Source organism: Phocoena phocoena, chromosome 7 (genome assembly GCF_963924675.1).
Source record: "Phocoena phocoena chromosome 7, mPhoPho1.1, whole genome shotgun sequence".
In the NCBI taxonomy this organism is placed as follows: Eukaryota; Metazoa; Chordata; class Mammalia; order Artiodactyla; family Phocoenidae; genus Phocoena; species Phocoena phocoena.
Genome location: NC_089225.1, coordinates 59,718,298 through 59,734,935, shown reverse-complemented (window position 1 = coordinate 59,734,935; position 16,638 = coordinate 59,718,298). Strand labels below are relative to the sequence as shown.

At 40.3% G+C, this 16,638-nt stretch overlaps 1 protein-coding gene across 1 annotated transcript in view; it reads left to right on the top strand.

Moving 5' to 3' along the window:
- Positions 1-16,638, top strand: part of PDE11A (phosphodiesterase 11A) — a 419,270-nt gene that overhangs the window by 355,946 nt on the left and 46,686 nt on the right. Inside the window, exons 14-15 of the mRNA XM_065880101.1 lie at positions 2,423-2,513; positions 6,117-6,217. Of these exons, the coding sequence (XP_065736173.1) occupies positions 2,423-2,513; positions 6,117-6,217 (192 nt within the window). The remainder of the gene's footprint in view (positions 1-2,422; positions 2,514-6,116; positions 6,218-16,638) is intronic.

Sequence of the window (16,638 nt, the reverse complement as noted above, 5' to 3'; positions counted from 1 at the left end):
CACCAGTGTTTTTGTTACAAGGTGTACCCTGGTTAAAGGAGGAAACATCCTACTCACCCTGAAAAAAGAAAATATTTAGTGACTTGTTATCATGTAGCTGATTTAACTTTGTGAGCTCTGCTAAACCAACCTGATAAAGGAAGAGATGATATTTTGCATCTTGACCCTACTTTACATCAATGACTCTCTTATCAGGATTCACACCAGTAACTGGGGCACATCTGGCATGGCTAGTTAATAGAAACAAATCACAGGAATCTGAGCCTGTGGTTAGCAGTTATACTAGAAGAATTCTGAATTAAATTTTGAAACCTTCTTTCATTGATGACAACCAGCTTGGCAAAAATGGAGAAGTGAATATCAGAAATGTATAAGTTATAATTATCTTTCTCATTATGTAATGAGAAAAAGCTTCACAATTTGGCTTCCAGTCTAGAACTGGTACTTACTAGCTTTGTGACCTTGGAAAAGTAGCATAACTTCTCTGAGCCTTGGTTTCCTTATCTGTAAAATGAGAAAATAATACCTATTTCATGGTTGTTGTCAAGACTAGATGAAGTAATATATTAAAGTGTTAATATGTTGCCTAGTTCATGACAGGTACTTCTCATGAGAGCTATTATCATTAATAACATTATTTTAAAATGTTAACACACTTATTATGGTCAACCTTCAGTTTGAACTATAATCTCTAGACATACCACCACAACTTTATTAGCCAAGCAACTAATATTTTTTATGCACCTACTCCATGCCAGGCATTTGGATTTGACATGCATATAAAACATCCTAGAATTTCAAAAGCCAAGACAAATACAGCTAAGACACAATACAGTGTGCATTTTGAAAAATGTATTTTCATAAAAATGAACTCTATGTTAGAAAAATAGTGACAAATGTTAAATATTAATCACTTAATGCTAAGATTAGCCTAACAAATTTTCACATATTAAATGATATAGATTAAGGCAAGATTTAAAGAAATAACACCACCTGATTAAACTCTAGTACCCTGCTTACTAACCCTATTCCTAATAACCCCTAACCCTGCTGTTTTATTCCAACATGTGGTCAGCTCTGAGTCTTTCCAGAGATCACAGGTCCCCTGCACCCCCAAACCGGCCATGATCTTGGGCCTCCTCATGCTGGAGCTAGAGGGCACCTTATGACTGAAATCCCTCACGTGGTATTACATGCAGTCTTTGCTCCTCTCACTAAAAGGGCAGACTGTGATCGGGCAATGTCTGTCATTTCCAGGTTAAGGCCAAATTGCCCTTTCAATGTCCACACTCTCTGCAATTAGCAAGAAGGAACACAAGGACCTTCATGTGTCCTTGGCTGCCATCCCACGACTGTCCCTTAAACCATAGGATTCTCAGAATGTCTCTCAACTCTTAAGATGCTCTAAATGCTACTTCAGGAGAATTGGAAATGAACACACTGGAACATTTTAAATGAGCACTTGCCAAACTGACACTGTTGAGGAATGGGTTGTTCTACATAAGCAAAATATACAGATAATTCAAAATTATCCTTTCAAGTATCAATTAACATTTTATTTATTTAAAATGGAAATGTCTATGTGTTTTCATTGTTGATTAATAATTAGTATAGACTACAATCTACTACATGGCAGGCACTATGATAGGCACTTACAAGTATTTTATTGTATGCTCCTAAATAACAAGTGAGGTAAAGAGTGTTATCATAATTTTAGAGACAAAGAAACTGATGCTTAAAGCAACCAAGTAATGACCCGAAACTATTACCGAGAGCTGAGTTCTGACTCCAAATCCAGGAAACTTTCTGGAGTTCGACATTGAGATATCACAGTGTGACTGTAGGTTGGAAAAGCTTGTCAACCTTACCTGTAGAAGCTTGTCAACCTTACATGTAAAGCAGATTAAATGGGTTCTACATAATATTCACAAGGTCTTTTCCCATGGAGCCTCAAATACATTTGGTATATGACATTCGTTCTAGACACTCAGAAGCTTTATAAGGTTTAGCTCATGAAGCCTATCCTGATCCCCAAAGCCAGGAATTATGTCTCTTGTCCTCAGATCATCCAAAGCACTTTGACTGGACCTGGAACTTTTTCTGTGGTATTTATATTATGTGCTCTGTGCATTATTTTCCCGTAGGACCACATCTCATCTCCCTTACTAGTCTGTACATTTCTTAGCAGCGTGGGCTGTGTCTTTTTCACGGTCGTATCATCCACAGCATCTAGCCTAACACAGAGAAGATTCCCAAAACGTTTACTTAATACATTCGTGAACTACACAGGTGGTTACCTGAGAATGTATCTGCTCATGGTCCTTTGCGGGAGCAGGATAAACACGTTGATCCAAAGAGCCAGTGTCGGGGGATCGTTGACGGGTGAAGGGCCTTGGTCACTCACACATCTGTCCTCTTTCAGGAGTGGCTCTGCCCTGGCCCAACTCTATGGAACTTCTGCTACCTTAGAGCATCACCATTTCAACCACGCAGTGATGATCCTTCAAAGCGAGGTACAGACCTAACATTCTGCTTCTCCCCTTGAAAGAAAACCAATGAAATGATGTTTCCTACTTCTCTTTCTTTGCAATGCCACAGGAAGATACAGAGAATCGGCACTATTGGACCTTTTCTGTGTGGCTTTTTAAAAATTCTTTCAGATGCTTGACCAAGGACCTTGTTCAAATTCGTCCTGAGCTGATTCATTTGGGTTTTATTATCGGTTAGGAGGCTTTTCAGATTCACTTAGCAGAGCAGACTGCCACAGCTTGTCACCAGAGCATGGCCTTACCTTTCTTAACAATACAGAAGCCCACTAACAGATCCAAGTAGTGAGTGGCCCAACATCTCCATTTTGTGAAACCCATTTAAAAAGATGGTAGAAGCAGAAACAGGGTGAGAAAGTTACACTTTATTCGCATAATTGAGAAACCTATAAAAGATGAGAGAGCTTAAAATTGCTGGTGGGACCGATTTGAAAGTGAGAACTGCAACTAAACTTGAGAACCAGGGCTGCAGCCATATGCCTTATTTTGCTTCATGTGCATTGCAGGAGTTAGAAGTAGTTGGTCTTTTATACTTTTAGCACTCCATGGAAAAAAAGTAAAATCGCTAACTGACTCTGGCTGAGGCGTCTGAGTTTGAAATTGCCAAGAAAGGATCTGCTTAATTTTCTGCAGGCATACAGACTTTTTTTTGAGGCCAGGAAGGGATCATCTGTTCCCCATTATTTGTCAGTTCTCTAGCTGTGCCATTAATTATTATTATTATCATCATTAAGGCCCTGCCTTGCTGGAATAGCATCATTAAATATGGAGGTTTTTTTCCTCCAGCCTATCTTGAGAAAGAGTGTCTTTTGCAATATCACAAAAGCCTTCTTCGACCCCATAAAGGAGAGTCGGCACTCCGGAACCTGAGTGCAGCTGCAGAAGGCAAACCCGCTGGGGGAGATGTATTTGCAGTCAGGAATGAAACATCAAGGGTTAGGCTTTCAGTAACTCTGACAGAAACCAGTATCCCAGCATCTGCGGCTCTGGAATTTTCCTATGAAGGCCATGTTTTAGCTGCATGCTGTGGCAGAGGGAAGTAGGAACAGGAGGAAACTGGGGTCAGACTATCTTTTCTGTACTGGTAGTGTGATGGGTTTACACCCCTGAGGCCAGACATTCTCACCTTTGTAATAATAGATTATATACAGGAGGTCAGGGTTTTCTTAGAAGGTCATTTGCTTGTTTCTCTGGGAAAACAAACCCCACTAACTCAGACTTTGTCTTCATATAAACAAAATACATCAGCTGCACTTCACTCCAGGGGTTCTCTTTGAAGAACGCAGAATAACAGTAATGGAACCAAGCAGTGGTGTGTTCAGGCTCTGCCCTGACGCTCCCCCCGCCCCGCCCCATCCTGCCCATCAGAAAGGCAAAAATGCAGATGTCATCACCACCCCACTTTCCAAATAATGCAGAGGCACAGAGAGGTTAGATAGCTTGAAGAAAGTTGCTCCAGTCCTTTCTTCCTCTACATTTTTTTTTTTTCCATCAATACCATTCCTCCCTAAACAAGGAGTAGAAGTAGTGTTTTAGGGAGACTAATCTATTTTAGAGACCAAACCCTTGAGGCACTGTAGAAGGCCAATTTACATGTAAGCAATACAGTGATTGCAAATTAACTTTTATTATTATTATTATTAAAGCTGACCTGGCTGGCTTTGTCACTCTCTTAACTATAAATTGTGTTAGGTTACTTTATGTCCTTTAAAAGTAGTAAAATGCACTCTCAAAATAATCAAGATCCTCAAATTCAGACCAACTTTCTCCTGGACTCCACATTAGGTTTTACTGTAACTGGCTCCTAATAGCTATATTTCTTTCCCTGAGAGATGCTAGATGTGTGGCTGGATCCAGATGACCACTTTTCCAGAGGTCCCAACCACTTTTTCCCAGGCCCCAGTACACCAGCCTGTGATTGATCCATGGGGCAAGGCTGAGGCAAAGAACGCTGGGCAGAATTATGGTGTGGCATTCCTTTAGCTATTATTCTTCTTCCTAATGGCTGAATTAAGGGTCTGGAAGAGTTCATTTGAAAATTATTATTAATACTGGACCTGGTCCCAGGTGGAACCAATATACTTTAGTCTCTAAGGAGTGGTGGGTTCCCCCAATGAGATAAATTAACTCAAGGAAGCAGATTATCTATCATCTGGTACCTGGTAGGTAGTAATTTACCAATTGATATTCTGGTTCCCTGGAAGAATTAATGTACCTCTCGTTGGAAAATATTCTCAGGCAGTCATTTCACTGCCTTCCTTCTGCACCATCTTTTGGCCCTCAACGCTAGGTTTAAAACTGGTCCAGTTCCCAGACCACCTGTTTATGAGTTCATATCTCATGCTAAGAAAACCTGACAAATGAAAAGTCTTAACTTTCAAAGCAAATTAAGTGAATTGTCAGTCATTTAAAGAAGGATTTTTTCGGGAAGCAGCCGCATAGCACAGGGAGATCAGCTCGGTGGTTTGTGACCACCTAGAGGGGTGGGATAGGGAGGGTGGGAGGGAGGGAGACGCAAGAGGGAGGAGATATGGGGATATATGTATATGTATAACTGATTCACTTTGTTATAAAGCAGAAACTAACACACCATTGTAAAGCAATTATACTCCAATAAAGATGGGAAAAAAAGGATTTTTCACACTTTATTAAAAATACTGTGGAACTGTCTAGTGTGGCTAAAACAAATTTGGATGGCAAAAGGTGTGCTTTTCAAAGGTATGGAGACACAGGTGTACTTGCAGGTTGTTCAAGGCCAAAGGCATCTTTAGAGCCCTCCTATGCCAAGAGCAGTATCTTATACATTCTAGCTACTCAGTAATTATTCACTGTCCTGAATTTCACACACTCCATCCAGACGTATCTTCACAGCTTAACACAGGGTTTCTCAACTTCAACAGAATTGTCATGTTGGGCCAAGTAAGTCTTTGTTGTAGGGTCTGTAGGGTGTACTGTAGGATGTTTAGCAGCATCCCTGGCCTCTCCACTAGATCCCAGTAGCACCGTCCCTCAGTGTGACAAGAAAAATGTCTCTAGACATTGCTAGAAGTGCCCATTCCCAAGATCACCCCCATTTGTACCACTGGTCTAATGTTTCTTCTCTTCCTTGAAGTCATTTGTTGCCAGAGCAAATACTTCCAAAAGGCCAACTTAAGTCTTTACTAGTGAGACTAGTATGTATTGATATATTGGGGTCAGAAAGATTCCTGAAAGTTTTGTCAGCTTTTCTGCTCTGTAATTCCACAGGACGTGGGCAGTTAAATGGAGTTGTTGGCGCAAACGTGGCCTGAGGAAGATGAGTTCAAACACTCTTCAATTTTGTCTTCAAGACTAAGCATAATAAAGTGTCCCTTGGTGGTCCTCCTCAACAATGATTGTACTCCTAGCTTTGCTATGTTTGCCAGGGAATCTGTTTGTAGTTGCACAAAATGTCATTAAGCTTTTTAGAAAATGATTTTATCATGTTTCTAAACCTTTTTTTTAAAAAAAAAAAAAAAAAAAGGAAAAACATGTAGTTACCAAGCTCAGATTTAACGTTGTCTTTTGTGACTTTGTACTTTCTCGTTCCAGGGTCACAACATCTTTGCTAATTTGTCCTCCAAGGAATACAGTGACCTTATGCAGCTTTTGAAGCAGTCAATACTAGCAACAGACCTCACGCTGTACTTTGAGTAGGTATTGGCATTTGATCTATTTGACAAATGGATATCTAAAGTTTCAAGCTGTAATTAATTTTCAGGTCCATATTGGGGATTGCCTGTTATTCTAGCACTGATATCAATGTGTAAATGACCTAAACTTTTTGTTGTTGTTTTTTTCCCCTCATCTAAGAGAACCTCATTAGTGTGGTGTCTATAAAACAAGACAATCAGGGCTACAATCACGAGATTTATATCTTTCCTCTGTTTTATGAGCCTTGTTTGGGACTCTTGGCTGAAACTAAGTGATGGCCATTTTTATTTTAGAGACTGGCTAAGATTGCTATTTTAGACTATGATTTCCAGTTAGATCTCTAATGGCAATGATGATGCTAATGAAAAAGATTTGTTGCTGAAAGGATGACCAGAAAGCCCAGCCTTCATTCCTTGCCTCTCCTCTAGCTCTCTTTCTCAGAAGAGCCGTCCTCCTTTTCCCAAAGCTCAGGCCTCCATCTGAGCTGGCGATTCCATCCCGCTCGTTTCCTGTGAGACCCGCTCCCTCGGGTACCACCTCTTTTGGCAGCCTGGTTATCTCTTCCTTCACTGATATGCACAGTTTGCTCTGGTCTTGAAGACCAAACAACTTCCCTTCCTTAAAAAATTCTTTGACCTGACCCCTTGGTCTTTAATTGCTTTTCAATTTGCCTTTCTTTTACTGCCCACCTTTTAAAATAAATGGAGCGCATGAGTACCTTTATTTTCCTAACACCCACTTACACTTTGGAGACCAGCGTCCACCTTCACATTATACCAGCGTTGTACTTTCAGAGGTCACCAGAGACTTCCTTGTCCCCAAATTCGATGTCATTTACTCATTTCTGATATTTTCTAGCTTCTTTGAGACATCTACAGGTTTACTGATTTCTCATTGTCAATTTCTACTCTCTTTTCTTCCGCAACATCCATCTGCCTTCCTCTCTCCTTTTCTGGATCCCTTATAGATTTCTTTTCTCCTTGCTTCTACGTATGAGTTCCTGAACCCATGTTCTTCTTTCTCTACTCTACTCAGATTCACTCCCCTGGCCTCAGTGCTATATTACCTCTATAGAGGCACAGAGAAGACCCTGAAATTCTTCACTCTAATACTACCTCACATTCTAGACCTGCATCTCCAACGCCCATCTTAAAAGCCTTCAGTGGCTTCATTGCTTTCAAAGCAACCTCTAAACTTGGTTCGCATTTCAAGGTTCTCCCTCCATAATCTGCCCCCAACTATTTTTCATTCTTATCTTCCACTTCTCTCCAACATGATTTGTACTCCAACCAGACAGGTCTAATGTTACCCTTTGTTTTTTGTTTTTCAGAAAAAATAATCCTTTTTGTTAGTTAACTGCATGTTACCCTGTGAAAACACCTTATGCGATGGCCCTAGTTCCCCAATTATCTCACCGTTCCTACATGGAATCCTCTTCTTCCACTTCCCCATCTGGCTGAACTATCTTCTACCACCTTTTCCAGGAAGCCTATGTCACTCCCTTTGAATTTTATTGTACTTGGCATTGCATCAGTTAGAATTAGATTCAATTGTAAGGGACAGGAAACCCAAAATAACAGGAGCTTACTTCTTTGTCGCATAAAAGAAATCTGGAGATAAGCAATCTGCAGTTGGCAGAGTAGCTACATTAAGTCATCAGGGACCCAGGCTACTTTATCATTCTGTACTGCCACCTTCAAACACATGGTTTCCACCTGAGTCCAAGATAGCTGCTCATTTTCCAGGCAAAATGTCCACATCCCAGTTATCAGAAGGAAGGAAGGGACAAAAAAGAAAGGGGCCAAAGGTGATGCAAGGTATCTTTTAAGAGAGTTTTCTGGAAGCTTCACATAACAATTCCACTTCCATTTCATTGGTCAGAATTTAGTCACTTGGCCATCCCTAGGTTGAAGGGAGGTTAGGAAAGGAAGGCTTCATTTTGGGTAATTATATGCCCTGCTAAAGTCTAGGAGTTCTATTACTAAGAAAGAAAGGGAAGAGAGATATTTGAGTAGACAACTGATAATCTATGCCACAGGTGTTTATTGCTGGTCTCTAGTGAATGGGTTATGACACAGTACAGTGCAAGGAGTAAAAGGCTTTGGAATTATATTGGTCTGGATTTAAGTCTCGTTCTGGCATTCCAGTTAAACCTGGTGTATTGAGCCCAAGTGTCTATGTCCTCTCCCTTCTGAAACGCCAGTAAAATGGCACCATATAAATTTAAAAGCAAAAACAAAAAGGCGTAAATCAGAGAACCAGAGAGGGCCCAAAACAACTGATAAGAGATACTCCATTTGTGGAAAATGGAAGGCCAGCTGATGAATGTAACTGATCTGGCAGAGTGGAGTGGAAAGTAGGAGGACAGCTCTGAGAAGCAAGCCAGTTTGTCTTGCAGAGCCTTGCTTGGGGCTTAGAGACAAAAAGTACCAGTGAAAAGTGAATGCGACGCTCACAGCTTAAGACGAGGAAATTACTAAAAAGTCAGTTTTCAGAACACTCAGAGCCCACTAAGTCCTCCACCAACCTAACCAGATAACTGCCTTTCCTCTCCCTGGAGAAGGGCAGAGGTTTATTCTCTGGAGAGATGAAAGAAAGCGCTCTGGACTGAGAAAAGTTCAAGGTGAGAATGAGACACAGAGCTCAGAAGAAGGGATGAAATCAAATGGAACAGGTCTCTGGATTAAAACCCCAGGCCCACAACCCAGTCACCCAGAGGCCAGAATCTGTAAGCCACACATCCAGGTTTCTCAGATTCAGCAAATGGAAGTACAGGAAGTGCAGTTAAATTTGAATTTCAGATAAACAATGAATAATTTTTAGTATAAATGTGTCGTATGCAGTGTGTGTGTGGGACGCACACATACAACTCCTGCTTAGCCTTTTAATGCCGTACTCTTAACACGCAGATAGCAAGGATCACAGAACATTTTATGAAAGTCTCGCATGTGAAATGCAGAGACCAAAACAAACAGAAAATAAATGGAATTCAGAGAAAACAGGGAGAGGAAGAAAACAAAAACCAAAAATTGTTGTTAATATCCTTAGAGAGCTAAAATATTGCCCCCATGAAATAAGAACAGAACGCTTTAAAAAATAATAGGAGCAAACTGTAGAAGAAGAAAGAGCTCTTGCAAATAAAAACATGATGGCCAAAATAAAAATCAAATGAAAGCACTGAGAAATACAGTCAAAGGACAACAAGGCAGCAATATGAAAAACACTGCTTTATTTCATTATATGCTTTTTAGTACTGTTTGACTTGTTAACTGTTGTATGTATTACTTTTATAAATATAAATTTAATTAATTTTTAAAATATATTTTAAAAGTAAAAAATCCTAGCTCTGCCACTACATAGCTGTGTGTCATCAAATTATTTACCTCTCTGAGCCTCTCTTCTTCATGTGTAAAATGGAGATAATAGTACCTATGTTATCTGTCTTATGAATGTCTTATATCTTATAAATGTCTTGTATGTCTTATAAATGGTGGCATCTACAACCTCATTTGCTTTATAGGCTATTTATTTTGCATGTTTTGTGGTCCTCATTTTGACTTAGCTATCATGCTGTTCCATCTTTTTCTGAATTGATGCTCCTGAATTGGTTATTTATGGAAGACTGTATCCCTTTAATATTCTTATTTCCTGTGTCTGACACTTGCAGGGTTTTGTGTTATTTTTCTCAAAGTAGAAGCATTTTCCCAAACCAAGTTTCCAAGTAAGTTCTAAGGGAGAAAAAAATGTCAACAGTAGGAGTCCATTCATTAAGCCCTGTTAGGGATGTGACGAATCACTGAGTGACCGCTGGGATGCAGTCAAGGAAGTTGGTTGCAACTCGTTTTCTCATTACTCTGCTCTTATCTTAATGCTGCAGCCCCGGCTAATGTTTGTTGACTCCAGAAAAGCTGGCTTGTTCTCTTTTTGTCAGCCTTATTGTTTCTTTGAGTTTCTGAATAGCTGCTCATTCTCTAATCTAGACCTTCAGGAGGCTGATTCACTTGCCTGTCTAAAGTTGCATTAAAGTACTGCCATATTTTTAGGCAAAAAAATTCTTAGGGTTAATGAGGGGGAAAGCAGCTACTACAAACTGTCTCCCAGTTGCTTTTATTTCACAGAGACACAGTTGTGGAATTGGAAGGGATGTTAGAAATGATGTAATCCAATTCATCTCCTTTATTTTGTAGATCAGGTACTAAGCTTGAAAAGGTTAAATAGTGTAGTTTGGGTCACATAACTAATTAGTGGCTAAGCCGGAACCCACACCTCCTGTTTCGAGGCTTTTCCACAAATACTGTATTCCTTCTCTAATGGAAGAATTAAGAAGTAGTTGTCCTTTAAGTTGGGGATGCATTACATGGAAATATTGACCTTCCCAGGTGTATATGAATTGGTTTATTATGAAAAGCAGGATGAGTTCCCATCCTCTCTCCCAAAGCAGAGCCAGAGACAGGGGTTTGCATGCACATAGTCTAGTTTTGGAGGTAACATCAGGAGTAGGAGTGGGGGACTGGGACAGTGAAATGGGGAAGGAGGGAAGCTCTTCTAAAGACACATTCCCTTGTTGGTCACCACTGTGGTCAGTCAGGCTTGATCCCGCAGGGACTGTCTGAAAAGTCTTGTGTAAGCTGCATCTCAGAATTACCCACCAGCTTACAGCCTCTATCAGCGAGGCTGTTCCATGGGAGTTAAAACTTCTGTGCACTTCCAGGACGTGCATGCCCAAGGGCTGGGGATTCCTACAGCCATTCCCCATCCCATGCACAGGCGCAGAGAAGTGCCAGGGAAGAAAGTAAGCGAGGCACAGGGCAGCCGAGGCAGGAGCCATGGTGCTGGTTGGAGCAGCAATGGCTGAAGAAAGGTGGACAATGGGGCAGCCTTGTACCCTTTCTAGAAGTTTGGATCATCCTTGGTTCTTCTGCCCTGACTACTTAAATCAAAAGCCTTGACACAGTTGAGGTCAACCAAAAAGGAAGCTCACTGCTTTCCTCCCCTAAGAAGGGGAAAGTCACTCTAGAAGGGGTCAAAGCAGGCAGGGAGAAGATCCAGTCCTTTTGCAGGGAGGTTATGACTCATTCCTGGAGGCAGGATTTCCTGCCATGAGCCAAAAGGGAAAAATGTAAAATTCCTGGAAATATGGAATTCCTTTAAAAACAACCACAAAACCTTGTAAATTTAATTTCTAATGGCTTTGGGTATGCTCAGGATTCTATACTACAAATGATGGGCAAAAGCAGAATTCACAAGTTTAAAAAACAGAAAATCAAACAAAACCTCAGTGTGAATTTCTAGGCTTCACAACCTAAGTCTGGGGGTTAATTCTTTAGTCTGATTTTCCAACTCATTGAAAGCATTTTCCAGTTACTGCTGAGTGATTTTCTGAAATTGATTTCTGTGCCTATTTCTGAGTCCCCGCAGTGAATACGGCTTTGATAATTAAATAGTAATTTCAGCATCTCAAGCAGGAATTAGATATACCCTATTGGTAACAGCCATGTAACTTTGAGAGAGTCACTCACTTACTTAATCTCTCTTTGCCCTGGTTTCCTTGTCAGCAACATGGGAACAGGTACATCACCCATACCGATCTCCTAGAGTCCTTGTGGTGGCCAAAGGAGATTACTTATATGAAAGATAATTAAAATTTAGATAATCTAAATAATTTAAATTTGATAACACCGATCATTTAAAGTACCTTATAAAGAAAAGAATCATTCAGCCAGAAAAATTAATAAAATTTGGACCATAAAAGATGGCACTTGTTGGGGCAGACAGAGAGAGAGATCCAAAATTACAAGTGTTAAAACTTCAAAGAGATGTCGCAGTTGCCTTAGACTGTCTGCATGAAGTCAACAAAGATGACCTTGCATCTTCCACAATTAGTAATAAAAACAACACCTAAAATTTCCTGAGTGCTCACTTGGGAGCTTTATATATACATTATTCCATTTCATACTTAAAGCAGTTCTATCAGAGCAGGTACTATTATTGACCCCATCATACACATGAGGAAACTGAGGTTTGGAGAGATTCAGTAAATTGCTCACCATGTTAAATGGTAAAGCTGAGATTGGAACCAAGTATTTAGACTCCAAAATGCTTGTAACTACTCTGTCATTCTCTCTGCAGTTAGTTTAAGAGAACCAAAGGGGAAACTGAGGCCACTCCTGGAAATACTTGGGCACCAAGGGCAGCAGTGATGCCAGTTCCAGACCCACTAGATATCAAGCCGGTGGCAACTGAACAAACTGCTGATGCCACCAGCAGGCTGTGGGTAGGGTGGAGGCTCCAAGTGAGAGTTGCTCAGGAGCCTCACCTGTGGGGCTGAAGACCGCAAGTAGAGGCTCCTTGTTTGTTGTTGAGCTATACTGGGACATCAGAAGTTGGCAGTTCTTTAGCTTTAATACAGTCATGGAAGCTGTTGTTCTCAGGTAGCAGTAACTGTTTAGCATTCATCCCCAACAGGTTGTGACCACAGAATACTATATCCGTCATTTACCAGGTGCCTGCTCCATGCCCAGCACTGTTCTAGGCATTACAGTATCTCCCTGTATCACCACTAGAATGGGAGCTCCATGAATGCAGACATCTTCCTCTTTAGCTCACTCTTGGAGCCCCCAAACCTGACACACTGCCTGACATAATAAATTCTCAAAATATTAACTCTTTGATATTGAATTCTCATATCAGCCTGCAAGGTAGATATTGTTATCCCCATATTCTAGATAAGGATACCTGGGCTTAGAGAGGGCACATACTTTATCCAAAGTCATCAAGTTGTCTGTGACATGTCTCCATGCCACATTGCCTCAGATCACTATTTAAACCGAGAATTATCCAAGAATTCAGATTTTATAAACCCATTTGGGTGCTTAATGCTTTTCTGGTTGGCTTTCTAAATTCATCCGACTAATCTTCAAATTGAAAATTTTTCACTTCCCTTTGTGCTCTGCAAACATTCATCAGCCATTATGGAAAATGCCCAGTCTAATGGTTTCCTTGTCTCTGTCTTTCCAAAGGGATGCAATAAGTAGCATTTCTCAAAAGCATCTGATGATGACAACAAAATGTACTAAATTGTCTTAGATTGTTAGGAGTTATGGTTTGACTATCCTTCTAAAAATTAAACTAATATCTAAAATAATTTATTTTATAAAATACAATAGGAACTCAACAAATGTTTCTACTGCTATGCAGACAGGAATATTCATACAAATGTTTATTAAGAGTCCACTATGTTCAGAGTTTTCAACCTCTATAGTAGCCTACACTCAACTAGCCCCATATTGGAAAGGAAGAGGATAAATTAATGCATAGTAAGGTGTAATGACTTACAGGGCTTAACCCATCGTTCTTTCCCAAACATTCTTATATTTTAACAGAGCTGATGAATTAACCCATGGAAATTACTCTAATGGTAAAACAACAGACACAGTGACAGGTTAATGGAAGAAATATTTTCGTACTTTTCGATGCACATCAAAGCATTTTATATCTATTCATCCTCATATCCCCATCCACGTGATATTGCAACTGAATAAAACATGAGAAATTTATCCACTAGCACTTACTGATGCCCTCTTTATGCCAGGAACTGTGCTAGTTGCTGGGGATCACAGGCAGAGAAGACATAACTCTTACCTTCAGGGACTGAGAACCCAGTGTAAAAGTGAGAAAAACAGTAATGCCACATCGTGAGGAGTGCTACGGGCCAAGTAAATGCAGGGGCAACTAGGGCATGCTCTATCCAGCCACTGCTTGGACCACTTCTTGTCTTGGAGATTATGGATCAACTGAACTAACAGTTAGGACCTTGTATTGTCTAATTTTCTGTCATTTTCAATATTGAGAGTCGTTCTGGTCTTTCCATTTCCTGCATTTGCCAATTTTATTCGTGCTGTCACCAACAGCACAGCACCTAACAGGTAATTTCATTCAGGTTCTTAGCTGGTCATGTGTTATCAGTGCTAGTCTAACACAGGGAGACAATTCACTTTCAAAATAAAATATATGACTTTTTTGCCTTTAGTCATAATTACTGGAATTAACATCTGCCTACTAATTTATTATTCCTCTCTGATGCTTTTATGCCCAAAGTCCAGAAGTGTCTCCAGAATCTGCATTTAGCAATCAGTTGCAGATGTATGGTCTGCCTGTTGAATGAGCTGCAAGAACACTGAAAGAACAAAATTCTCCTTCCCTATACCCATTCCACCCTGTCCCCTATACTCTCCTTCCACACGTCTGACAATTCTGGAGTTGAAACTGCAGGAGAGTCACAATGATGATTTTCCACCTCAGCAGTAAAACCTTCCTAACACTCATAGAATTTTAGTAGATTCAGAACAGTTAGATAAATAGATAAAGATTATGCGTCCATATATACATGTATAGTTATATAAATTTACAAAAAATGGTCCTGATTAAAATATACACAGGATTGATGATTTCTCAATTTACAAATAAAAGGTGCCTTGTAGATGAATTACAAACCAGAAAAGTTTTCAGTGTAGTGATGGGTGACTGGTAACCAATCTTTAAAATTATTTTTGAAGGTAATTTTAGCAGTGCTGTTCAAATGATGCTTTTTTAAAGATTGCTATTTTTCGGAGTGAAACGTATGTCAGGAGAGCAGAATAAAAGCCTAATAAAAACATACATGATTATAAATGAGATTTTCCAGTAAGTTGCTTTCCACTAGCTGAGGTGTTTGCCATTGTCCTTGAAAACCAAGGTTCCCAATGATCTGCTTGAAAAGTTAATGATATATTTCCTCATGACAAGGAGTCTGGATACAGGGAGTGTTATATAATTTTGTGGATTTTCAAATGTTCGTTTTAGCAGCCCCATGTTTTTAAAAGCACTCCTATTTCTAACAGTTTCACATATGCTGATTTTGACCCTATGATCTATATACACGTACACATACAGATGTTAAAAAGAGCATCTGTGTGGGCCAATTTCTCAAAAGCACAGTGAATTTCACGATTATCTCTAAGGAGGAGGTCAGAAATACACCACCTAGAGCTGCAGACTACCAATCTGGTCTGGGCCATCTGCAGCTCTTTGGAGCATCTCATTGTTGATGGAAAGACCTCTGTCTGGTGCCCACCGTGGTACTCAGTACTGGGTACTTCCTTAGTACAGCAGCCTGTGATGCCGTTATACCTACGTCCAGATTTTCACAGCATGCAAGGCTATTTTGTCCCCGTTCATGCAACACACAATTTATAAAGATTATCTCAGAGGGCCAGAACTGGGAAGCTCAGGACCCGGAATCTACCTAGATCTGCCCATAACTACCCTGGGCAAATCACTTCACCTTCCTTCACCTTGAGTTTCCTCACCTATAAATGAGAGAATTACAGCAGATTTTTTTTTCAAAGGTTCCGTATACCCCTAACAATCTGTATTTATAGTGAAAACTCAAATTAAACATAGAAATCATTCTATGACCCAGCAATTTTACATATATATAAGTGTGTGTGTGTGTGATTTATGTACACATACACACATAGAGACAGACAGAGAGGCAAAGAGGGATCCAAACCTTGGGATGCCAGAATAAATAGAACCTATCAAGAAATAGCCACACATTGGGCTTCCCTGGTGGCGCAGTGGTTGAGAGTCTGCCTTCCGATGCAGGGGACACGGGTTCGTGCCCTGGTCCGGGAAGATCCCACATGCCGCGGAGCGGCTGGGCCCGTGAGCCATGGCCGCTGAGCCTGCGCATCCGGAGCCTGTGCTCCACAACGGGAGAGGCCACAACAGTGAGAGGTCCGCATACCGCAAAAAACAAAACAAAAAAAAAAGAAATAGCCACACTTTTGTCAGTGGAGAAAAATAAAATTAGTATGCCACATTTTTCTGTTCTCTATGAAAAGATTCCTTCTGCCCCTCCTCTACCTACCACCCCCTAGGGATAGTGGATATTCCCTTTTGTCCTGATGCAGTACACCCTGGCTTTGTTATAATGTTATGTGATGCCTATGACTGATTTTGGGTTCAGTTGATTTAAGACTTTCACACCAGCAGCTCTAGGTATTAAAATTTTCATAATCATGGAGATTTATTCTTCTGGTGCTATTTGGTTGGCATGTCATAGATTTGCAATTAAAACAAACAAACAAACTTCTATATTGAGTTAGACGCCTAGGTAACATGCTTCCACTTTACATCAAAAATGTTATGTCTCATATATTGAACATACTCTCAGCAGGTATTCCAATAGTTATGGAGGAAGGGTCAGACATTGGTTGGGAACGGTGTTCTTACATTTCCCACAACTTGTTTTGTTGTCCACCTGGATCAAGTTAGAATCTAGTCTTCAAGACAGGGCTTTTCTTGGATAGGTTTTAGGTTGTTTTCTTATCTCAATCTCTCCAAATGACAGCTGTGAAGAGTGTAGAACAATTGGAAT